A 27,152-nucleotide genomic window follows, 5' to 3' on the forward strand; every position below is an offset into this window, starting at 1 on the left:
TTTCTTTCTTGAGCCACTGATAAATACAATGTTTGATGGATGTAGAGAACCACAAGTTAAAATTCTGCCTTAAAAAATGATGACACACAGACAAAGAATATGCACACTCTTAAATGAAAACATTAACTTACTTCCAGTTGGAATTAAATCTCTATCTGGTATAAACAACTTATATCCATAGTGCTTTTCAAGCATGTCAGGTAGGATTTCAAGAGCAAAGCGTTCTTCTTCCCCAGTCTCTTGATTCCACTGGTCAGGATCCACTTTGGTGTATGATAAGTATGCATCATAATCTTTATTGTCTGTCAAAAACATTACAAAGTGAAGTTGAAGTCACTACTCTCCAAAGAAAATATTAGGACATGAAAACATTCGACTCTTTTCAAAAACATCTCTAAATGCCCTACTTTGGGGAGACCAAAGAAAGAAGCCTTTATTAATTTTCAATAGGAATTCAAATGATGCCAAATATTGTGGAACTAATGTGGAGGTATAAAGGGTCACATTTTTGTTTGTTGTTGTTGTGAATACAGTAGTAAGAAAATTAACAAAAAGGGCGATGAAATGATCTTCCAACATTTTTGATGCACAGGTCATGGAGATTCTTGATTGCTTATAAAAGGCACTTGGTTGGATAGTATGTTCTTACTCTAAATGATTGTACATTCAACTAATCCTGCGTTTAGTCATTTTACTCTGTTGATAAAAAAGAAAACTATACTTGGCTTGCCCATGGAGGAATGATATTTTGATTGTGGGCACTGTACTGATTTTCTGTTAGGGAGAAAATACAATCAAGCATGGAATAATTACTTTTCCACTGAGAGCCAGTTCTTGGATTTGGGGACTAAGAATATTATTTCATTGAATTAATTATTTTAGAACACTGTATTGTTTTGCTGATCTCCATTTATCTCACATGTAAAATATGCCAAATATTTTTACCATGTTTACCAGTTCGACCAGGAGAATAAAAAATTACAATATAAAGGAATGAAACTTAGTTCTAAAATCTGTTTCTTTCATTATTCTTTCCCCTTTTTACATGGAAACTCTTAAAATATTTGACTAGTATCATGCATTATCTTTATCTTAATTTTTTAACATTAAACATCCCAAATTTCATATTTGTTGTTTCTAATTAAAATAAGTCATTTATATTCTGGATAGTCTCTCATTCATCCGAGGCATTTTCAGAGTGTGATATCAGTATTCATAACTCACCTCAAATCTAAATACTACCAATATACTGAGTTTACCAAATACCAATATCCTTAGTGCTCTTTTGTACTTTCCTGATGATTATCGGTGTATTACTCAATTATCACATCAAGTTGAACTGAAACAGCCCTAAATTTCAGGATGAAATGAGCTTTGTATTTGGCACAGAACACTTAAAATTTTGGGGTTATAAAACATCAAAGACAGAGGGACATCCTTAACTATTGCTCTGGGTGGCTTTGGGGCACTCTTTTTTGACTTCAGGGACTATAGCTCACTTTCAGAGATCCATATGGGTGTGTTCATTTCAATGGTGTGATAGTCCTGAGCCATCTTGAAGTTATCCTATAATTACAACTTATTAGGGCAAACTCGGAACTATTCACTGTATCTGATTTTAACACAGGTATATAAGAAACTAACACCTCCACTATAGGATGTCTGAAAGAAAACTTTTAGGTATAGAAGATTAAACAACAACAACAACAACAACAACCAGGCTTTAGGTTAAAAAAAAGTTTAGGAGCGCCTGGGTGGCTCAGCAGTTGAGCATCTGCCTTCAGCTCAGGGCGTTATCATGGGGTCTTGGGATCGAGTCCCACATCGGGCTCCCCGCAGGGAGTCCGCTTCTCCCTCTGCCTGTCTCTGCCTCTCTCTCTGTGTCTCTCATGGATAAATAAATAAAATCTTTAAAAAAAAAAAGGTTTAGAAAAATAGCAATCATCCCAAACATGCCATACTCTGATATTTGGTATTTTCTTTATTCTTCAATCAGGAAATAGTACATATTATAAATAAAATTCAATTTTCACCAAAAAATGATTACATTTGCTACATCAGGTCATTCACATATGCCAGCAGTCTATAGTGGTACCATTTTGTTGATGTAAACACTTTAGTTGAGTAAGAAATAATAGAAAATAGTACATAATAAAGTTAGTGTGTAATACCCATTAAAATTTATTTACTTATTTTTAAAAAGGTTTTATTTATTTATTTGAGAAAGAGAGAGTGAGCACAAGCAGAGGGAGGAGCAGAGGGAGAAGCAGACTCTCCTGCTGAGCGGGGAGCCTAATGTAGGGCTCAATCCTAGGATCCCGGGATCATGGCCTGAGCTGAAGGCAGATGCTTCATTGACTGAGCCACCCAAGCACCCTACCAGTTAACATTTAATTAAAATGTCCATTCAATAGATATTCACATGTCATATCTATGAGATAGAAGACTTCCTTTACAATCCCAATCAGTAGCTTCCAATCTAGTAGGTGTAGGTCAGTCAACAGTTTATTTCTAGAGGACAAACATGTTGCTAAGAGTAGTACAGGGGTCATGGGCCAAAGGGAGGACTCCTTGAGCCAGACTGTGAATTATAGACTGATTTCTCCCATATACTATTTTCTTTCTTGAAGGTTGTTTCCTTCCAGTTTGCTACAAAATACCATATAACATACTGAAGTTTGCCCAAATCTGGGAAGTGTAATGACTAGATCCTCATTCTTAGCCCTTTGTCTTTTCTAAGGTGAAAAATATTTGAAAAGCAGATCAATATGAACACCAATAGGAACAGAGAACTTATGACTCAGAAAAGATGTGAACAACCGGTCCACTGATACTGGTAAATTCCAGCTTGATATCACTATTGCTTACATGGTGCTGGGTCCCTGTCTCTTCCATGGACATCTCTCTTATATCTCAGAAATGCTGTTATCTCTCAATATGTTTTCTGTGACCTGCTTCATTTCTCTCTCAGCCCACTTTCCCTTAAACATCTCCTCTCCTTCTATGACATCAATAATCACTTCTATGTAGCTAACTCCCTAATTTAGATGTGCAGTCCTGTTTTTTTTTTCTCGTAAACTACCAACCATACCCTAATCTTACCTGGACCCTTTAATTTGGATGCTCAGTGTATACCTCACATTTAACATGCTCACAACAAAACAAGCTTCCCCTCTCAAGCTCTATTCTTCACCTTTTATTCCACTTTAATAACAGGACAATCTCACTTGTTTAGTCTCCAAATGTCAGACGTATGTTCCACCTATCCTTTTTAATTACTAATAACCTTATAGCATTCATTGGTAAAAGTCCTTTGGATTCTACTTCCATCCTGGGTCCTGACCTACTCATTTCTTAGCTGTTATAATTCTATTTTAGTAGGTCTTCCTCTCTGTTTCTTTCTCCTTATGGGCCATTCCACATAGAGTTGTAAAATTTATCTTCCCAAACATTACCACTGCTTACGGTATCTCAGAAAGTCTTTATGGTTACTCATTGTCAAAAAACCAGCAATTAGATCTATTGTTGATTTCTTTTGAATGTGAGTCTGATATCTTGGAGATATCAGACTTGGAGGTGATCTCTTTTCCCATGTACAATATTATTGTGCTCATATCTTTTTTTCTTTGACTACAATATCCTTGACTCAGATATCTCCTCAGGGCTTAGTAGATGCTCAAACAGATCTGTTGATTAAATAAATGAATAATCTTTCATTTGCATATCACATGACTTATATCTTACAGCCAGTGTGGGGATTTTCTCAAGACCTGGGCTATCGTCTAGGAGAAATGGCTTTGGAGATAACACTCCATGCTGCCTAGACTCCTTAAGGAATTACTAGGAGCTATGGGGTCAGCATTTAACAAGTTTCCTTTGGAATAGCCTTGAACTGTACTTTCTCAGTGTAACCCAAGGGAAGATCTTAGAGTCCTTGTGAACTCCTCTGAAAAAGTCGTTTTCAGACTTGAGTATGAATGACAACAATTTGGACAGCTTGCTAAAATATAGATTGATATGGGGCGCCTGCGTGGCTCAGTCAGTTAAGTGTCTGCCTTCAGCTTAGCTCATGATCCTAGGGTCCTGGGATTGAGCCCCACATTGGGCTCCTTAGTTAGTGGGGAGTCAGCTTCTCCCTCTCCCTCTGCCTGCTGATGCCCCTGCTTGTGCTCTCTCACACACATACTCTCTCTGTCATATACATAAGTAAAATCTTTTTTTTTTATAATTTTATTTATTTATGATAGTCACAGAGAGAGAGAGAAGCAGAGACACAGGCAGAGGGAGAAGCAGGCTCCATGCACCAGGAGCCCGACGTGGGATTCGATCCCGGGTCTCCAGGATCGCGCCCTGGGCCAAAGGCAGGCGCTAAACCGCTGCGCCACCCAGGGATCCCAGTAAAATCTTTTTAAAAATACAGATTATTGAGCCCTACTTCCAGAGTGTTCCACTCAATAGTTCTAGAGTAAGTCCTGAGCATTTGCATTTTTTAGAGATTTGTTTATTTATTTGACAAGCGGGGGGGGGGGGAAGAGAGAGAGAGAATGAGTAGGAGGGGCAGGGAGGGAGAGAGATTCTTAAGCAGGCTCCACTCTGAGTGTGGAGCACTACCTGGGGTTCAAACTCATAACCTCAAGATCATGACCTAAGCTGAAACCAAGGGTCAGATGCCTAACTGACCATGCCATCCAGAAGCCCCAAGAATTTGCATTTACAGCAACATATTGGGTAACGATGCTGCTGGTCCAGGGACTACGCTTTGAGGAACTCTGCTCTAGGACAGGGTACAGGCATCCAGAAGGCTCAAAGGCATCAAAGAACAGCATTCAGCTGCTAGGAAATTGAGCAGACAACAACAAAACTAAACACTGCAGCATCAGATCTATGGTAAGTGGTGCTGATACTTACAGAGGATGTACTCTAAACAAAGAAGCTGAAAATCCACACTTTCATCAAAAAGGAAGTAGGTTCTTGCCCAGAGTAATATATACATTAACTGTATTAGGCTTAAATGAACCTCAGAAATTGGTGCTAAGGCCTCAGTCAGTTTTCTATCTCTTTATGTCATCTGGACAAATTTATAGTGGTTAAGCTGATATCTCTTGGATAAAAAGGAGTCATTCACATGCAGATCATCTTGGTAGTAAATGTGGCTCAAAAGCCCCTTGTGAGCATCTGCAGCAGCATCCTCAATCAATGGAACACTTGATTGATATCTAATTCCCCTTTTCCCCCCAGAGTCTATATCAGAGCAGAAATGGACTGGGCATTTATTTACTACCAGAAGGAAACTCCTGATTTAAAAGTTATCAGACTGCAAACATCACGCCAGATACCATACTAAATCCAGCAATGTTCTCTGACCCGAAATCATATGGATTCTAAGGTTTCTTCCATTTTCCCAATTACCAGATGAATGTGAATCTTGGGTAACATCCCTTCAATTTGGTTTAATATCTGTGAGAACATATACTGACTAATCTTCATGTTTGAGCTTTATGTGACTGGAGAAATTTGGAAAAATCAACATTTTTATAATCATTGAAAAAACAATATGATGCTAAGGTTTTTAAAGAATGGGTCTGCAATCTTTTCAATTCAACTTAAGTTTATAAACAGCTTAAAAGTGGTAAATAATAATAGGCTAGTACAAGACTATATTTCTTATTCTAAACTTTATTCTTTGTGCTCGCTTCAGCAGCACAGATACTAAACTTTATTCTTTAAATTTTATTTTCTGTAATTTAAATCCTTAACTATAATTCTGTTCACTGCAGAGATGGAAAACAGCTGGTGTACATACTCTGCAATAGTTTGCACAAATTCGAATATAGTCATTGATTTACTCTTCCCATGACTTTCAAGCGATTCTGATTGCAACGTTTAACAAAAAAATGAAAAACGGGTATGATGTCAGCAAAATGGCCAAATAAGACATCCATGCATAAATCCTCTCAGCCATGGTCCAGAGCAAGTCCTGTCTACCCAGGGCCCCAGAGAGTAATCAGGCTGCTCTCCCAGGGATCCGCTGGGAGCCATATCTGTCCACATACCTGGTAAAAGCCCGCTGACTAAAGATTCCAACTCTGGACTTTGAAATGGACAATTATATAAATACTGTTTTACTAAGCAAAGTACTAGAGGCAGGTCCATACATCCAGGCACCAGAGAAGGTCCTTGACCACCTGAACCCCTGGTAACAAGCCTGCCAAACACGTTGCTCACTGTAGACCCAGAAACAGTCGCAAAATTGGCTCAAACCCAGGATGACTATAACTCTGGAGGCAATCTCACTGGCTTGGGAAACAGACAGGAGAAGGACTTTACCTGCTGAAATCATTCTATAGAGACTATAAGAGGTGTTTGTTCCTTCAAATGCACAGACATCAATGCAAAGGTACATAGATCATGAAGAATCAGGCAAACACAACACCAAAGAAAACTAATCAAGTTACAGTAACCACCACAAAGAAATGGAGATACACAATTTGTTTGACAGAGAATTCAAGATAATCATCTGAGGGGCGCCTGGGTGGCTCAGTGGTTGAGCATCTGCCTTTGGCTCAGTTCTTGATCCCTGGGTCCTGGGATCGAGTCCCACATCGGGCTCCCTGCAGGGAGTCTGCTTCTCCCTCTGCCTATGTCTCTACCTCTCTCTCTGCGTCTCTCATGAATAAATAAATAAAATCTTTAAAAAAACAAAACAAAACAAAATAATCATCTTAAATAAACTATAGAAACTGAACTGTAGAAACCTTGCAGGCCAGGAGAGAATGGGATAAAATATTCAAAGTGATGAAAGAAAAAAATGTCAACCAAGAATACAAGAACACTATACTCAGAAAAGCAGTCCTTCAAAATTAAGGAGAGATAAAGTCATTCCCAGACAAACAAAACCTAAGGGAGTTCATCACCACTAGATCTGCCTTACAAGAAATGCTAAAGGAAGTTTTTCAAGTTGAAATGAAAGGACATTAAGTAAGAACATGAAAACATAAAAATATAAAACTCAATGGTAAAGGTAAATATACAGTCAAATTCAGAATACCCTAATACTGTAATGGTGGTATAAATCACTTTTATCTCTAGTATAGAAATCAACAAAAATAATATTAAAAATAACTACAATTATTTATACTAGTTCTATGAAAATAACTATTGGTTATTTTGATAGGGATTGCATTAATTCTGTACATTGTTTTAGGTAGTGTGGACATTTTAACAATATTTGTTCATGAACATGAAATTTCCTTCCTTTTGTTTGTGTTGTCTTTAACCTCTTTCATCAGTCTTTCATAGTTTTCAGAGTACAGGTCTTTTACCTCCTTGGTTAAGTTTATTCTTAGGCATTTTAATATTTTTGGTGTAATTGTAAATGGGCTTTCTTAATTTCTCTTTCTGTTGCTTCATTACTGTTGTATAGAAGAGCAATAGAACAAATAATCCAAAACTTTGAATGGAACCACAAAACCCGCCAAATAGCCAAAAGAATCTTGAAAAAGAAAAACAAAGCTGGAGGTTTCACAATTTATCACAATTCCAGATTTCAAGTTATACTACAAAGCTGTAGTAATCAAAACACGATGGTACTGACACAAAAATAGACACATAGATCAATGGAACAGGATAGAAAGCCTAGAAATAAACCCATTATATGGTCAATTAATTTTTTTTAGGGTTGAATCATTTAACTATTTACTTCTTAACCACCAGATACATACATTTATACACAATGCACACACTTCTCACTGTGAACAATAGTAATACGGGAATTGAGAAAAAAACTTCATAAAGATCTGAGGATAAGTCCATATTTCAATGTATTGTATACATATTGTATGATATTCTCAGTATATCATACAATAGAAAATAAAAAAGCAAATTGTTTTTTTTTTTAAGATTTTATTATTCATTTGAGGCAGACAGAGAGAGCATGAGCAGGGGAGAGGGTCAGAGGAAGAGGAAGAAGCAGATTTCTCCATTGATGTGCTCAATCCCAGGATCCTGAGATCATGACCTGAGCTGAAGACAGACACTTAACAGACTGAGGCACCTGGGTGCCTCAAGAGCAAATTATTTTTAATGAATTAGAAGGCTTTCTTTCATGTACAAATTAGCCCTAAGTTGTATTTGTGTTTGTATGTGTGTATGCACATTTACATTTTCTTTGTTTATTTTAGAAACATTGAATGAACTTAATAAATGACTTCAGTGATACAGGACAATACAATTTCCTAATCTTCCAAATCCTGTATTCCTTATATATTGTTATAACGTGATCTCAAGAGGTGACAGCAATTGTGATAATAAAAGACAAAAAATACTAATGTAACTACTTATCTAATTTTTTCAAGTGAGAAAATTAGTGGCAGTCAAGAATAATTGATAAAAGAGTATCATTTCATAGAATAAAACAATAGAAAATAAAAACCCTCACTCCTTCAAATGCTTTTTAATTGTTGCATAATTATAAGAATATTGTTTTAAAGTGATGTGACCCATAAAATAATTTCAAATTGTAGATGGTTATGCTGATATATTTAAAATTATATTTTGTCATATTACCAACTATTATCATCAAATTAAATAGGAAAACATCAGTGCTAATTGTGGCTTTATTTTTTTTAATTCTTAAGTGGAACCCAATGCAGGGCTTGAACTTACGACCATGAGCTCAAGACCTGAGCTGAGATCAAGAGTTGGACGCTTAACCGACTGAGCCACCTAGGCATCCCTTTATTCTGTTTGTAAAAAAGAACTTCTGGTGCCTTTGTGTATCAAGTAAATGGATCTTAAAAATGGATCTGTAGTGACTGAGTTTCTTTTACTAGGATTTTCTGGATGACGGGAACTTCAGATTTTCTTCTTTGTAACATTCTCCTTAATCTACAGTGCTATTGTGTGGGGAAATATTCTCATGACAGTCACAGTGACATTTAGTTCCTACCTTCATTCTCCCTTGTACTTTCTCCTTGGAAACCTCTCTTTTGGGTACGTGTCTCTCCACTGTCACCACACCCAAAATGATCACAGACTTGCTTAAACACAAGACCATCTCCATATGGGGCTTCATGACTCAGATGTTCTTTATGCACTTGTTTGGGGATGCTGAGATGACTCTGGACCATTCTCTTACACCATACATAAAGTTAAACTCAAAATGGATGAAAGATCTAAATGTGAGACAAGACACCTTCAAAATCCTAGAGGAGAACACAGCAGCATCCTTTTTGAACTTGGCCACAGTAACTTCTTGCAAGATATATCCATGAAGGCAAGAGAAACAAAAGCAAAAATGAACTATTGGGACTTCATCAAGATAAGAAGCTTTTGCATAGCAAAAGAAACAGTCAAAAGTAAAAGACAACCTACAGAATGGGAGAAGATATATGCAAATGACATATCAGATAAAGGACTAGTATCCAAGATCTATAAAGAACTTATTAAACTCAACACCAAAGAAACAAACAATCCAGTCATGAAATGGGCAAAAGACATGAACAGAAATCTCACAGAGGAAGACACAGACGTGGCCAACAAGCACATGAGAAAATGCTCCGCATCACTTGCCATCAGGGAAATACAAATCAAAACCACAATGAGATCCCACCTCACACCAGTGAGAATGGGGAAAATTAACAAGACAGGAAACAACAAATATTGGAGAGGATGTGGAGAAAGGGGAACCCTCTTGCACTGTTGGTGGGAATGTGAACTGGTGCAGCCACTCTGGAAAACTGTGTGGAGGTTCCTCAAAGAGTTAAAAATAGATCGGCCCTATGACCCAGCAATTAGCACTGTTGGGGATTTACTCCCAAAGATACAGATGCAGTGAAACGCAGGGACACCTGCACCCCAATGTTTATAGCAACAATGTCCACAATAGCCAGACTGTGGAAGGAGCCTCGGTGTCCATCGGAAGATGAATGGATAAAGAAGATGTGGTCTATGTATACAATGGAATATTACTCAGCCATTAGAAATGACAAATATCCACCATTTGCTTCGACGTGGATGGAACTGTAGGGTATTATGCTGAATGAAATAAGTCAATCAGAGAAGGACAAACATTATATGGTCTCATTCATTTGGGGAATATAAAAAATAGTGAAAGGGAATAAAGGGGGAAGGAGATGAAATGAGTGGGAAATATCAGAGAGGGAGACAGAACATGAGAGACTCCTAACTCTGGGAAAAGAACAAGGGGTGGTGGAAAGAGAGGTGGGCGGGGGGTGGGGGTGACTGGATGATGGGCACTGAGGGGGGCACTTGATGGGATGAGCACTGGCTGTTATGCTATATGTTGGCAAATTGAACTCCAATAAAAAAAAATTGTCCATGACAGTATCATAAACCAACTCAGCAGCCTGTGGCTCATGATTGTCCTATAGTGCAGGGGTTTACATATGGCTACATATCTGTCGAAATCCATGGCTATCAAAATGGTCAATTAATCTTTGACAAAAGAAGCAAGAATATGCAATGGGAAAAAGACAATCTCTTCAACAAATGGTGTTGGAAAAACTGGACTGCTTCATGCAAAAGAAGGAAACTGGACCACTTTCTGACACTATACAAAAAATTAAATCAAAATAGATTAAAGACCTAAATGTGAGACCTGAAACCATAACAATCTTGTAAGAGAGCACAGGCAGGAATTTTTCTAATATCAGCTGTAACAACATTTTTCTACATAGGGCTCCTGAGGCACGGGAAATAAAAGCCAAAATACACTATTGGAGCTACACCAAACTAAAAAACTTCAGCATAACAACAACAACAAAAAGCAATCAACAAAACTAAAAGACAACTTACAGAATGGGAGAAGCTATTTGCAAATGACATATCCAATAGAAGGTCAATATCCAAAATGTGTAAAGAATTTATACAGCTCAACACAAAAAACAAATAATCAAATTAAAAATGGGCAGAAGACATGAACAGAAATTTCTCTGAAGAAGATGTACAGATGGCCAACAGCATGTGAAAAGATGCACAACATCACTCATCATCAGGGAAATGCAAATCAAAACCACAGTGAACTATCACCTAATGCCTGTCAGAATGGTTAACATCAAAAACACAAGAAACAAGTGTTGAGGAGGATGTGGAGAAATAGGAATCCTCGTGCACTGTTGGTGGGAATGTGAAATGATGCAGCCACTGTGGAAAACAGTATGGAGGTTCTTCAAAAATTTAAAAATAGAACTACCTTATGATTCGATAATTGCACTACTGAGTATTTACCCAAAGAATACAGAAACACTAATTTGAAAGGATATACGCACCTGTATGTTTACTGCAGCATTATTTACAATAATGAAATCATGAAAGTCGCCCAAGTGTCTATTGATAGATAAATGGATAAAGATGTGGTATGTATATACAATGGAATATTATTCAACCATAAAAAATAATAAATCTTGTCATTTACTACAACATGGATGGAGCCAGAAAATGCTAAGTGAAATAAGTCAGAGAGAAAGACACATACCATGTGATTTCACTCATATGTGAAACTTAAGAAACAAAACAAATGAACAAAGGGAAAAGAAAAGAGAAAGGAGACAAAGCAAAAAACAGGCTCTTAACTCTAGAGAACAAATTGATGGTTAGCAGAGGGAATGTGAATGGGGGGAATGGGTGAAATAGGTGATGGGAATTAAAGAATACACTTATGATGAGCACTGAATGATGTATAGAATTGTTGAACTAGGATACTGTATACCTGAAACTAAAATAATGTTTGTTAACTATACTGCAGTTAAGATAAAAAAACTTGGGACGCCTGGGTGGCTCGGTGGTTGAACTTCTGCCTTCGGTTCAGGTCGTGATCCTGGGGTCCCAGGATCGAGTCCCACATTGGGCTCCCCATAAGGAGCCTGATTCTCCCTCTGCCTATATCTCTGCCTCTCTCTGTGTGTCTCTCATGAATAAATAAATAAAAAAAATTTTAAAATAAAATAATAAAATATAATAAAAAACAAGAAAAAAATAACTACAAGACAAATCATAAAACAGACTATTCACTATAGAGAACAAACAGATGGTTACCAGAGGGGGAGTGGATGGGAGTATGGGTGAAGAGGATTCAAAGTACACTTATCTTGATGAGCACTGAGCAGTAAATGGAACTGTTGAATCAGTATATTGTACACCTGACACTAATAATACTCTATGTTCACTACACTGGAATTAAAATAAAATTAAAAATAATAACTATAGGTATAATAATTTCTTAATGGATGCACAATATAAAAATATGTAAATTATGACAACAATTGCATAAATTGTGGGAGGAGGAAAGTAAAAATGTAGACTTCTTTATGCAATTGAAGGTAAGTTGTCATCAACTTAAAATAGTCTGTTAGATCTATTATATGTTTCCTGTAAACCTCATGGTATCCACAAAGAAGAAACCTACAGTAGATACACATAAGTTAAAGACAAAGAAATTAAAGCATATGAGTTAAAAAAAATCACAGAAGAAAGCAAGAGAGGAAGAAGAGGAATAACAAACCAAACAGAAAATAACTAACAAAATGGCAAGAGTAAGTCCTTACCTTTCAATAATCACTTTAAACATAAATGGATTAAATTCTCCAATCAAACAACAAAGAGTGGCTGAATAGATTAAAAAAAAAATCCAACAATATGCTGCTTACAAGAGATTCACTTTATTTTTTTTAAGATTTTTTATTTATTTGAGACACACACAGAGAGAGAGAGAGAGAGAGAGAGAGAGAGAGAAACAGGCAGAAGGAGAAGCAGGCTCCATGCAGGGAGCCTGACGTGGGACTCAATCCCGAGTCTCCAGGATCATGCCCTGGGCGGAAAGCGCTAAACCACTAAGCCACCGGGGCTGCCCTCACTTTATCTTTAGAGACATACATAGGCTGAAAGTGAAAGAATGGAAAAAGATTTTCCTGCAAATGGCAACTAAAAGAAAACAAGAGTGGCTATATTTATATCAGATAAAATAGATTTGCGATGAAAATTGGTCACCAGGAGAAAGAAGGTCACTGTATACTATATTGTGATATTCATCAAGAAGATATGATAACTGTAAATATATATACACCCAATATTGGGAGTATGTAAATATGCAAATATTAGCAGAGCTGAGGGGAAAATAGACAGCAATATAATAATATTAGCAGGTTTCAATACCCCACTTTTAATATTGGATATATCATTGAGATAAAAAGTTAATAATTAAACAGTAGATTTAAAGAACACTATAGACCAAATGGACCTAACAGATAAAAAGAACATCCCAGCAAAAGTAGCAAAAGACACATTATGCTCAATGAATAAACATTCTTCATTTTCTCAATGAATAAACATTCTTCATTTTTAAAAGGATTTCATGTATTTATTCATGAGAGACATAGACAGAGAGAGGCACAGATATAGGAAGAGGGAGAAGCAGGCTCCCTGCAAGGAACTCAATGTGGGATTCGATCCCGGATCTTGGGATCACACCCTGAGCTGAAGGCAGATGCTCAACTGCTAAGCCACCCAGGTGTCCCATGAACATTCTTTAGGATAGATCATATGTTGGGTTACAATATCATATCAAGTATCTTTTTCTGACCACAAAGGTTTGCAAGAATATGGAAAAATTCACAAATATGTGGATATTACATAATACACTCCTGAACAAGTGACAGGTCAAAGAAGAAAGCAAAGGGTAAATCAGAAAATATCTTGAGACAAACAAAAATGGAAATACAACACAACAAAAATTGAGATGAAGCAAAGCAGTTCTAAGGGGAAAATTTATAGTGATAAATACCTGAATCTGAGAGAAAAGAAAGATCTCAAATAAATAATCTAACTTTATACCTCAAGGAATTAGAAAAAGAAAAGCAATCTGACCTCAAGTTAGTAGAAGACAGAAATAATAAAGACTAGAGCAGAAACAAATGAAATACAGGGCAGCCTGGGTGGCTCAGCAGTTTAGCACTGCCTTCAGCCCAGGGAGCCTGCTTCTCCCTCTGCCTGTGTCTCTGCCTCTCTCTGTCTGTCTGTCTGTCTGTCTGTCTGTCTCTCTCTCTCTCTCTGTCTCTGTATCTCGTATGAGTAAATAAATAAAATCTTAAAGAAAGGAAATAAATGTAATACAGAGTACAGAGACAATAGAAAAAAATCAATGAAATGAAAAGTTGGGTTTTTTAAAAGGTAAACAATATTGATAACATTTACCTAGACTAACCAAGAAGAAAAGAGAAAAGTTAAATAAACACAGCTATAAATGAGAAAGAAATACATTGCAGAAATACAAAGGACCCCAAGAGGATACGATGAACAATAACATGACAACAAATTGGATAACCTAGAAAAAATGGATAAATTCCCAGAGACACACAACCTCCCATGACTGAGTTGTTAAGATATAGAAAATCTGAACAGACCAATAGCTAAGAAATTGGAGCAGTAGTAAAAAAAACTGCCAACAAAGACAAGCCTAGGACCAGATGGTTTCACTGAGGAATTCTACCAAATATTTAAAGAAGAAGTAATGCCAATCCTTCTCAAACTTTTCCAAAATATTGAAGAGGATGGAATATCCCCAAACTTTTATGAGGCCAGATTTATCTTGATACCAAAGCCAGATAAGATTATGACAAACATCCCTTGTAGTTGTTCCTTGTAGTATTCATCAGAAATATCCAATATTCTGACATACTCTGCCAGAAATATCCAATATATCTAATGAATATAGATACAAAAATTCTTGACAAAATACTAGCAAACCAAATTAAACAGCACATTAAAAGGATAATACAACATGGTCGAGTGAGATTTAACCCTGGGATGCAAGGATAGATCAATATATGCAAATCAATAAACATGATATTCCACATTAATAGGATGAAGGACAGGGATGCCTGGGTAGCTCAGTGGTTGAGCGTCCGCCTTCAGCTCAGGGTGTGATCCCAGGGTCCAGGATCGAGTCCCACATCGGGGTCCCTGTGAGGATCCTGCTTCTCCCTCTGTCTCTGCCTATCTCTGTGTGTCTCTCATGAGCAAATAAATAAAATCTTAAAAAAATAGGATGATGGACACAAATCATATGATCTTGTAAATAGATTCAGAAAAAGAGTGTGACAAAAAATTTATAATTTCATTGTAAAAGCTCTCAGTAAATTAGTTTTAGAAGCAGCATATCTCAACATAATAAAGGCCATATCTCACAAACCCACGGCTATGATCATACTCAATGAAAGCTGAAGGATTTCCTTCTAAATTCAAGAACAAGGTAAGGGTGTCCACTCTCACCACTCCTATTCAACATAGTACTCGCAGTTCTAGCTGGAGCAATTAAGCAAAGAAATAAGGAAATAAATAAGGAAAATAAGAAAGAAAAAAGGAAGTAAAATTTTCTCTTTGCAGATAACATGATTTTACATATAATAAAACCTAAAGACTCCACAAAAAACCTGTTACAACTATTCAACAAACTCAGGAAAGTTTCAGGATACAAAGCCAACATGTAAAAACCTGTTATGTTTTTATACAATAACAACAAATCATCTGGAAAAAAATACAAAGAAAATAATCCCATTTACAGTAGCATCAAAAATAATAAAATACTGAGAAATAAATTTAACCAAAGAGGTGAAAGATCTATACATTGAAAATTATAAGACATTAATAAAAGAAACTGAAGACACAAATGAAAAGACATCCCATGTTCACAGATCAGAATAATTAATATTATTAAAATGTCCATACTACTCAAAGCCATCTACAAATTCAATACAATCCCTATCAAAATTCCAAGGGCATTTTTCAGATATATAGAAGAAACCATCCTAAAATTCATATGGAACTTAAAAAGACCCTGAATACTAAAATTAACAAGTCAGGAAACAACAGATGCTGGTGAGGATGTGGAGAAAGGGGAATGCTATTACACTATTGGTGTGAATGTAAACTGGTACAGCTACTCTGGAAAACAGTATGGAGCTTCCTCAAAAAGTTAAAAATAGGGGTGCCTGGGTAGCTCAGTCACTTGAGCATCTGCCTTCAGCTCAGGTCATGATCCCTGGATCCTGAGATCAAGCCCCACATCGGGCTCCCTGCTCAGCAGGGAGCCTGTTTCTCACTCTACTGCTCCCCTTGCTTGTGCTCTCTCTTTCTCTCTCTCTCTGTCAAATAAATAAATAAAATCTTTTTTTAAAAAGTTAAAAATAGGGCAGCCCGGGTGGCGCAGCGGTTTGGTGCCACCTGCAGCCTGGGGTGTGATCCTGGAGACCCGGGATCGAGTCCCACGTAGGGCTCCCTGCATGAAGCCTGCTTCTCCCTCTGTCTGTGTCTCTGCCTCTCTCTCTCTCTCTGTGTCTATGAATAAATAAATAAAATCTTAAAAAAAAGGTTAAAAATAGAGCTACCCCACAATCCAGCAATTGTACTACTAGGTATTTATCCAAAGGATACAAACAGTGATTTGAAGGGGCACATGCACCCCAATGTTTATAGCAGCATTATCCACAATAGCCAAACTATAGAAAGAGCCCAGGTGTCCATCAACAGATGAATGGATAAAGATGTGATATAGTGGAATATCACTCAGCCATCAAAAAGAATGAAATCTTACCATTTGCAACAATGTAGATGGAACTAGAGGGTATTATGCTAACCAAAATAAGTCCAAGAAGGACAAATATCATATGATTTCACTCATATGTGGAATTTAAGGAACAAAACACATAAATATAGGGGAAAGGAGGGGGAAAAAGACAAAATCAGAGAGGGAGACAAACCACAAGAGACTCTGAACTGTTGGAAACAAACAGGGTTACTGGAGGGGAGGTGAGTGAAGGGGTGGGGTAATTGGGTGATGGGCATTTAGGAAGGCACTTGGTGGAATGAGCACTGGGTATCATATGCAACTGATGAATCACTAAACTCAACCTCTGAAACAAAAAAAAAAAAAAAAAAAAAAAAAGCCACCCTGAATAGCCAAAGTAATCTTGTGAGAGAAGAGCCCAGCTGGAGACATTATACTTATAGTAAGAAAAACCAGTATGGTACTAGCATTAAAAAAAAGAAGACACATAGACTACTAGAACAAAACTGAGAGTCCAGAAATATATATATATATATATATATATATAGAAAACTAGCATTTGACAAGGAGGCCAAGAGTGATCATTGGGGAACAGATAATCTTTTTGATAAATGGTGTTGGGAAACTGGATATCCACGTGACAAAGAATGAAGTTGGACCTGTCTTATGCTGGCCACAAATTTTAACTTGAAATGGATTTAAGACTTAAATATAAGACCTGAAATCATAAAACTCCTACAATAACACAGGGAAAAGCTCTTTGACACTGGCCCTGGCAATGATTCTTTGGATATATTACAAGAAGCACAAACAACAATAGCAAAAATAAAGAAGTGGGACTACCTCAAGCAGAAAAGCTTCTGAATGGCTAGTGAAACAATCAGGAAATGAAGAGGCAACCTATGGAATGGGAGAAAATATCTGCAAACTATGTATCAGATAAGGGGAGGGTTAATTTTCAAAGTACATAAGGAATTCATACAACTCAACATCAAAAAGATTAATAATCCGATACAAAATGGGCAGAAGACCCAAACAGAAATTTTTTCCAAAGGCATACAAATGGCCAATGAGTACATGAAAAGATGCTCAATATCAGTTATCATCAGGGAAATGAAAATAAAAACCACAATGAGATCTCATCTCACATCTGTTAAGATTATCAAAAAGACAAGAGATAACATGTGTTGGCAAGGATGTAGGAAAAAAAAACCCTTGTTTGCTGCTGGTGAGGATATAAACTGGTGCAGCTACTATGGAAAAGAGTATGAAGTTTCCTCAAAAAATTATAAATAGAACCACCATATGATCCAACAATTATACTTCTGGGTATATGTCTGAAGGAAATAGAATCACTATCTCAAAGGGATATCTATACCCCAATGTTCACTTCAGAATTATTCACAATAGCTAAGGCATGGAAACAACCCAAGTGTCCATCAATGGACAAATGGGTAAAGAAAATGTGGTTGATATATACAACAGAATATTATTCAGCCATAAAAATGAAGGGAATCTTGCCATTTGCAACAACTTAGCTGGACTTTGAAGCTATCACGCTAACCAAAAGTCAGAAAAAGATAGACTGTAAAATACTGTATGGTCTCACTTACATGTGGAATAAAAACAGCTGATCTCAGAAACAGAGTAGAATGGTGGTTGCCAGGAGCTGGGGAGTAGGGGCAAGGGAGTGATGTTGGTCAAGGGGTATGAACTTCCAGCTATAAGACAAATAATTCTGGGGATATAATATATAATTAACAATACTATATTTTATATACTTGACAGTTGCTGAGAGATTAGGTCTTAAATGTCATGACAAAAAATAGCAGTTATGTGAGGTGATAGATTTGTTAATGACCATTATTGTAGCAATCATTTCACAATCTCTCTCTCTCTCTCTCTCTCTCTCTATATATATATATATATATATGTATATATATATATATCACATTGTGTACCTTAAACTTACACAATTTCAATTATAACTCAGTAAATCTGAGGCAGGGGGGAATAAAAAAAACAGCAAGCCCTATCTATCAGCTAGTTACTTTTATTACTTGAAGTCCACCAACTGGTTCAGTAGAATTTTCTCCTTCCATTGACTGAATCAGCCACTATATTTCTATTTAAAAATATATTTGAGGGGGGAAAAAGAAATTTGGACTCTGGAGAGTTAAGATTAAAACTATGAATTTAAAATAGTATTTAAAAAAACTTTGATGAGAGAAGGGAAATATGGAACTATCAGGAATGAAAGAGTAGTTTGGAACAATGATAAATATTTTTCTCTTTGACATATGAGAGAATATTAGTCAATGCTCCTTAGGAGGACTGAGAAGCTAGAGGATTCGTGGATTTTTTAGAACAATGAAGCTTTTAAGAAAATGTAGATTAGAGAGGTGCCTGTGTGGCTCAGTCGGTTAAGTGTCTGACTCTTTATTTTGGCTCAGGTCATGATCTCAGGGTCAGTGCTCAGGGTGGAGCCTGCTTGGGATTCTCTCTCTCCTTTCCCTCTGAACCTCCCCATCACTCATGCACTCACTTCATATTCTCTCTCTCTCTCAAATAAATAAATAAATAAATAAATAAATAAATAAATAAAATCTTAAAAAGAAAATGTAGATTGGAGATTGATTCCATTCTCAAGATGAAGGTGGTGCTTATATTGGATCTGGGCTAGGAAAGAGAGTTATTGATAATATAAATGGCTTGAGATTGACATTTAGGTCTTTGGGAATTTTTAACCGTTAAATATCTACTGAACAGTTGTCAGATGTTATTGGCAGCTGGCCATTTAAAAAAATTATTCTCAAATATTTTTAACTTACGTATATAAAACTGACTAGTGACAGAGGCCATCATTCAGCAAGTGGGGTTACCAAAATGAGGCTTGCAGTGAACTCAATGATGAATCGTGTTTTATGTTAAAAGGTGATTTGGGGGCACCTGAGTGGCTCAGACAGTTAAATGTCTGACTCTTGGTTTTGGCTCAGGCCATGATCTCAGGGTCATGGGATCCAGCCTTGCAACCGGCTCTGAGCTCAGGAAGGAGTCAGCTTGGGATTCTCTCCCTTTCCTTTTCCCTCCCTCTCTGCTCCTCCCCTCACACAAGTGCTGGCTCTCTCTTTCTCTCAAAGGAAGAAATAAATAAAATATTAAAATCATTTTAAAAGATGACTTTCTGTGTTTACATGGGGCAAATTAGCATAAAAATATGTGATCATTAAAAATTAGCATTGAGGAATGCCTGGGTGGCTCAGTCAGTTAAGTTTCTGCCTTCAACTTAGGTCATGATCCCAGGGTCTTGGGACTGAGCCCTTCATTGGGCTTCCTGTTCATTGGGGAGCCTGCTTCTTCCTCTTTCCTTGCCTCTGCCTGCTGCTATCCCTTCCCATGCTCTCTCTCTCTCTGACAAATAAATAAAATCGTTTAAAAACTTAACATTGATATAATTTGAATAAATAATTTTTTAAAATTAAGCCACATTTCTTCCTTGTGTCTCAGATTCACCTTTATGTTTTCTTACATTCCCAAGAAGAAACAAATTTTTAGTAAAAAAAAAACTATAGAAATGGATATCATTGAATAAACATTAGTCATATAATCTTAATATATTGATTTTGTGATTATCAAATATCATAGTTTTAATAAATTTCACCTTTCATTTAGATCCTGCCATGTCAATATCTGACAATTGTATTCTAAAATAAAATAAAGCTGCTTGAGTTTTACACTGTGCAATTTTTGCAATATTGTTCTAGTGTACATGCTTTGTTACTTGGTACTTTTCTGGACTATTTGAATCCACAGGGTATCAAACATTGAAATGTGACACTAATTAAAATATTTTTAAAAAACAGCAGCTGAGGTAAAATTTTGACTGCCATTAATTTTAATTTCACTCATTTGAGTCTACGTTCCCTCATCTATAAAATAGCACCTTCCTAAAGTAGATATCTAGCATGAAATGGGACCCCACCATATAGCAAAATGCCTGGCCCAAAGGAGATCTTCAGTTGACATTAATTTCCTTCCCTTGCATCCTTGAGGGAGTAGTGGGCAGTGTAGATGCTAGAAATCTTAAGAGGTTAAGAGTTAGTAGAATGGTATACAGGGAACACGGGATTTGAGATGAGAGGGCTAATTTCCTAGCACTTAGCAGTCTATGACTTTAGGCAAATTGTATACTAAAAACAACAGGTTTCTCCTTCTGGAACCCCAAAACACATTCTAGATTGTTCATCTGTGTGCAAATTATCAAATACCAACCAAACAAAAACAAAAGCAAAAATCTCCTACAGAGTTTCTAAATGATTTACAGAAGTGCTGCTTCACCGATGGACCTGAGGACAATAGTTCCTGGAACTATTGATAGTAACCCTGTAATTGAAGGAGAAAGGAAAATAAATTCTATGACCTAAGATTACGTACATACCAATTTGTTTCATATGCCTGAAATGGAACAGATGTTCACATTTTTCAAGGGTCAAGGGGTGGAGATTATAAAAGATTGCTCTAACTCATTTTGTCCAATACCTGTAATAACTCTTAAAGTAGAACCAGAAGGGCTCTCTTTTTCATCTTGAAAATATTGATTACTGTGTTCTTACAAGCTTGCTCCACTATGATTATAAGTAAGCTTGTACCTCATACCCCATAGTCAGGGGATAAAAACCAAAATCGAAACCATTTGCACTCTGAGAAAAACAAACAGAAAGTAGATTCACCTTGTCTAGCACTAGATCCTCTCCACAAAATGAAACCTTAAGTTTGTTCACATAAGTTAATTACTCATGAAAACTTAGGCACTACCTTACCCATATCTACTAATGTGATAATCATGTAGGAGAGCCAGTGTTCCCTGTGTTCTCTTATTAATGGACTACTTCTAGCTTTACAACTTTGTTCTTCTTTACATGCCTCTTATTTATTTATTTTTATTTGCAGAGCCAGTTCCAAAATCTAGACATTCTTCCAAAAGTTTGAAGGAATAATTATTTTCTTCATGACTTTGGCTTTGAGCCTTTCTTTAACGGGAATAAATAAATGAGATAAGGAACTTTGAAATCACGGTGTCCTACAAGTAGTTAAGCATTCACTAGTGAGCACTCATTACTCAAAAGAAAAAGGACTATTTCAGATGTGTTTACAGTGCCATTTTTGTAAAGATAAAGGAGAAAATAAGTGGACCTTGAGATGATACGGGAAATCTTTAGAAGTCAGAAGTAAAACATGAACGATGTCTGAGAGGGAGAAGGAGAGACAGGAAGAGAGGAAGGAAGAAAAGAAGGAAGGAAGGGGAAAGGTGGAGAGGGAGGGAGGGAGGAAGGGCTACGTTTATATAAGCTTTAAACAAAAGTAGAAGGGAAATCCCAGAGAGGCATGGAGAAGCAAAGGACTCAGATGTCATCATGATAACTCTATTTTCTTTGTACTTGTTCCAGTATAGACACTGGTATACTGTATTAGTATAAGTTCTGCTCTAGAGACAGCAGGTTGCCTTTGTCAGGATGGTCAGCTAGTATTTAATTAGAATAAGGCAACATTCCAGAGGCAGCCTCTACAAGCACTTCGACTATCTTTATTTCTGATCAAAAGTAGATATTTTGTTAATTAGCACAACTGATGTTAGAAATCAAATTTGATTGCCAAAACTAATGGCTTTTTACTAATTATAATGGGTCTTGGAAATGGACTCTCCATGGTAAAACTAGCGCTATACAAGACACTCAGATTATTTCATATTATGTAGAGACACATCACACCCCTACAAGTATCTGGTGGGGCCATTGGCCTGCCCCCTTAGAGAAACTTTTCCAGACATGATTGCAAAATGGCCCTGTGTCCAGATGAAGAATATTCTTAGATGTTATTACATAATGAGCCTAACCCTGCCACCGGTATACTGTCACATTTGCCTCAGGGGAAACTTTCTTGTCAGTTTTTTGGGAACACACACAGACACACACACGCACACACACATACACAACAGTGTTAGAACTTCTCTCAGTTTACAGAATGAGTTATGTGTTTGTTTGTTAATAAATGCATATGCAACAGAATTTGTCCAAATTTTCTTTCAGTATGTCATGAAACCAAGGTGGTGGGAGAGTAGTTAACCTTTGCCTACCCCTAACCATTATAGTTACCTCATTTACCAAGAAGATCTTAGAATTATGCATTACTGCATTGTCTTGGGTCAGTTCTCAACAGTTTTGTTTTTCCAAAGACCAGCATCTCATTCTAACTGGAACTCTGCCGGGTCATTTCCACAGAGGTGGCAAGGATACAATTATAATTTGGGTCACCCTGCAATGGCAGTTGTTTTCTAAGCTAAAAAGCCTGGACTGGCTCTGGCAGGCACCATACAGGCATGCCTCTTTTTTTGTGTTAAGAATCACAGTAAATGTGTACTTAAAAAGAAAAATCTGGCTGAGTGTGGAGGATAAAATGGAAGGGTAGACAATGAAGACCAAGAACGTAGTGTAGGAAGCTTGGACAAGTAACTGCAATTAAGAGTGAGAAAATAGCCTATTTTCAAGAAGTGCAATTAGGTGATAATAAAACAAGATAACTGGGAGAAGGACCTTTAGATTTAGAGGCTATTTGTGTGTTAATGCAATTGAAGATAGGGTTGTAAGAGTGGATATTGTAGAATGAGAAGAGCTAGGACCTGGATCCAGAGGAAACAATGAAAGTTAAAGTTTTGTAGAGGGGGACAAGGATTGAGGAAAACAGAATCTTTCTGACACAGAACTGATAGAGTCAGGGAATGCCTATCATATGACCCAAAAGGAATTGCATGGATGTGTCCCTGACACCAAATACTCCATCTCCCAGTCTGATAGAATGGCTGATATCATTGGAATTTGGAGTTATTTGGATCTGGGCTTAAACTCTGTTTTTCTAATTGTGTGATTCTCTGTATCAACCAAGTAGCCAACACAGCACTTGCTATTTAATAAATATTCAACAAATAGTCGATGAATCTATTATTATCATATCACCAGAGTAAGACATTGCTTCAAAATATTAACTAAACTTTCCCTATTCTTCTTCATACTCTTTGCCTTTCCTTATATCCAAGAGTATTTCATGTACTCCCCTTTTAGGGGAGCTAATGTGGTGGCCAAGAATTAAGAAGGCATCACTAAACTTTTGACTTCTGAATTACATTTTTATTTTTATTTTTTAAAAATTATTTATTTATTTATGAGAGACAGAGAGAGAGAGAGAGAGAGAGAGAGGCAGAGACACAGGCAGAGGGAGAAGTAGGCGCCATGCTGGGAGCCCGACGCGGGACTCAATCCCGGGTGTCCAGGATCAGGCCCTGGGCTGAAGGCGGTGCTAAACTGCTGAGCCACCCGGGCTGCCCTGAATTACATTTTTTAAAGCTAAGTCAAGAGTATGAAAAGCCTGGGATCTCTTTTTAACAGTTATCTTTTCTTTGGAAGAATAAAGGACTGTGGGAGAGCTATGAAGAATGGGAATTAATGATGTCAGAGAAAGTCTGCACCAATGGAAAAATAGATAATTACTCAACCATACTAGCATGTGTAGAAAGATCTAAGGGGATGTGACTGAGGTTCAAAGGCATATAAATGATCCAGAATCTTCTACCATTCAGAACATGACAAATAAAACTGCACTGGAAATTGATAGTTTGGGGAAAATCACTGATCTCATTCAGAACACAAACTAAATGTATTCAAAACAGGGCTAATAGATCAGGTGAGATGTTCAGATAATCTGCTTTTTCAAACATCTTCTACCGTGCCAACTGTACAAACAACATCAGATCTTTAGATTGTAATGAATGTATTAAATTTTTAAAAGGCACAAAACAGTAGGGACTCAGGCTTCAATAAAATAAAAACTTTTGATGTAGACCTGTTTTCAAATCCCATCTTAGCCACTTATAGTAATGCCTGCTTTACCCTCATCAGTACGTTATCTAATCTCTGGGAGCCTCAGTAGCCTACCAGTAAAATGGAGAGTGTAATATTGACCTCAGAAATTTCTGAGCCTTAGCAAGAATGATTTAAGAATGCTGAGCACTTTGCTTGGTACTCATTCAACAATAGCCCTTACATTGACAATTTTCTCATATCTCTCTGAAGTAGTAGCCAAAACATTTAATAATTGGCACATGCAGGCAAAAAAGTTAGAAACAAGTGCAAATAAAGACTGAAAAATTTACAAAACCGCACTCTTGCTGCAGTACGGTCTTCACCCTCATGAGAAAGGCAGAGTGTTGCACAGCCTGGATAAAGTGCTCCTCCTCACGAGCCTGACAACCTATAATTCTATCCGTGTATTTATTCCAGAGGGTCCTGGAAAAGTGGGGGCATGGCTGGTCCCTTCATTTTCCTTCACTCCACACTAAGTGTGCCACTTAGTGCAACAGTGACAGTCGTGGAAAAAAATGTATGAATATGATCTGCACTTTGTACATCAGTTTGCATATGCTTCCTCTATTGCAAATTTACCTTATGTATGGATCACTCTCAAACGATCAAATTGAAAAAAAACTTAAGTCCTGTAATGGGTGGTTTCTGGACTTCAAATTCCTCTTAGAGTGCACACATATTCACAACTGATCGGAGGGGGCAAATCATTATTATGAGTTCCATGAAAACAACATTTACTCGTCCAACTCTAGTAAAAATAGTAGATGTATTACTATGAAAACAATGTGCTTGTGCCCTGTATTATCTGTTGGTGCACACTTGGAATAAAAATTAGTCTTTCCAAATATAGCTACATACACAATTGAAAAGACTGCTAGGAATTCTAAAATATTCAGCACAGTTTATTGTAACTGGTCAGTCTAAGTAAGGAACAGATTGACATTGACTTCAACCCTCTGGGTTCGGGAACACGATTAAAAGAGGCACTCTTACCTATAGAAAAGTAAAGGTGTCCTTTCAGGGCTGATTACAATGTGAGAAAAAAATGAACACTCTGATAGTGCTGCAATCAGCCTTTGTAATTCGCAAGTGCTACTTGGCATCAGATTCTAAAAAGGGTAGGTGTTGCTTTACAATTGTCAGAGGAAATTACCTATTGGCACCACAGCATCACACGGAAAGTTCCATGTAAGAGATAAATTTACAAACTGAAATATGGAAAGCTGGTAAGAGCTGCTGCCAATGGTTACGCAGCTAACTTTTCTTGCCCCTCAATAAAACAAACGCAAGAAACAGGGAAGAATTTTCCGGGGGGGGGGGAAAAACCTTAAAAGAGGGAACTCATCTTACCTCCATCCAGCTCCTCGGCCCCAAAGTGATTCCTGTAGAAGAGCATGATTTCAATCTTGTAACACTTGTAGATGGTCACCAAACAAACAAGCAGCAAAAGGATAGCACCAAGCCCTCCAGCAAGTTCAACTGTGTACATTAGCTCTAGGGGAAAAAAATCACAAAAGAAAATGAATACCATATTCACATCCCAAATCACAAATTCAACTTGATTTCACAGTTCGGATGAGACCAGATGTAGGTAATGGATTAGCACAACCCCTTCCCTTTCTGCATGAGAATTTGACCTTTCTAGCTCTGTTTCCTTGGAAACCAGATAAGGTGGCCTGTGGTAACTGTGTTGCTAAGCGATGTTACTTATGGTAAAAAAGGTAGATGGCATTTGGACCGAAGAATTATAAATACCTGTTTGGAAAGTAGATTCTGGGCTTGCCCGAGTAAAGTAACTCATATCAACATATCCCTTGTGGGAACCCTGCAAACTATGCTTGTGGGGTTAATAACAGAAACATCGGCTCCTGAGGCTATGAAGTGTTTAAACCAGACAGCTTCTGAACTCTCCAATCTGAATTTTGATCCTTCCCTCTTGAGCTGTCACCTAGGGGTTGGGGCTGGGGGCTGGCGGGAGTGGCGGTAAGGGTTCCAACAACAACGCAGCCCCTGAAGGGCAGTGTGGACTCTTACATAGAGTGTTGGGTGGACCACCTGAGGAATACTATCTGCTGCCTGCTGCCAGGAGCAATGACTTTCTATCTCTACCTTTAGGAATAGTGACTAGTGACACCAAGGGGGCCTACCACAGTACTGGAGGCTCAATACTTGGGCTTAAAATGTGGGCCCCCTAGTGGATGTCACACCATACTATGGTGGTAGTATTTTCCTTTGACTAAGCTACTTAGATAGTTTTCTTTTCCTGTGTTTCTCCTTTTACTGGGCCAGTTGTTACATTTTATCCCAAAGAGGGATTTTTCTTGCCATTCACTACATACATGTTCTCTTTTTCCTATTGAATATCTATATTATTATCAGGCATTTCTGGGGATAAACCATTAACTTCTGTTTTCTTCTTTAGAGCTTATAGACCTTGTAACAAAATCAAGGGTAACTGGTTTTTAAACATTAAGCCAGAATGCACAGATTTTTGAAAAAAAAATTTAGAGAGAGTGAGAACACAAGCAAGAGGGGTGAGGGAGCGGGAAAGAGAGAATCTCAAGTAGATGCCATGCTCAGGGAGGGGGCTCTATCTCATGACCCTGAGATCACAATCTGAGCCAAAACCAAGAGTCCTTCACTCAACCAACTGTACCATC

At 37.3% G+C, this 27,152-nt stretch overlaps 1 protein-coding gene across 1 annotated transcript in view; it reads right to left on the reverse strand.

Moving 5' to 3' along the window:
• The window catches only part of IL1RAPL1 (interleukin 1 receptor accessory protein like 1), a 1,256,301-nt gene that overhangs the window by 12,714 nt on the left and 1,216,435 nt on the right, over positions 1–27,152 (reverse strand). The window contains exons 10-11 of the mRNA XM_072818101.1: positions 25,843–25,986; positions 132–302 (exon numbers count right to left, since the gene is read on the reverse strand). Of these exons, the coding sequence (XP_072674202.1) occupies positions 132–302; positions 25,843–25,986 (315 nt within the window). The remainder of the gene's footprint in view (positions 1–131; positions 303–25,842; positions 25,987–27,152) is intronic.

Source organism: Canis lupus, chromosome X (genome assembly GCF_048164855.1).
Source record: "Canis lupus baileyi chromosome X, mCanLup2.hap1, whole genome shotgun sequence".
NCBI classification, from domain to species: domain Eukaryota; kingdom Metazoa; phylum Chordata; class Mammalia; order Carnivora; family Canidae; genus Canis; species Canis lupus.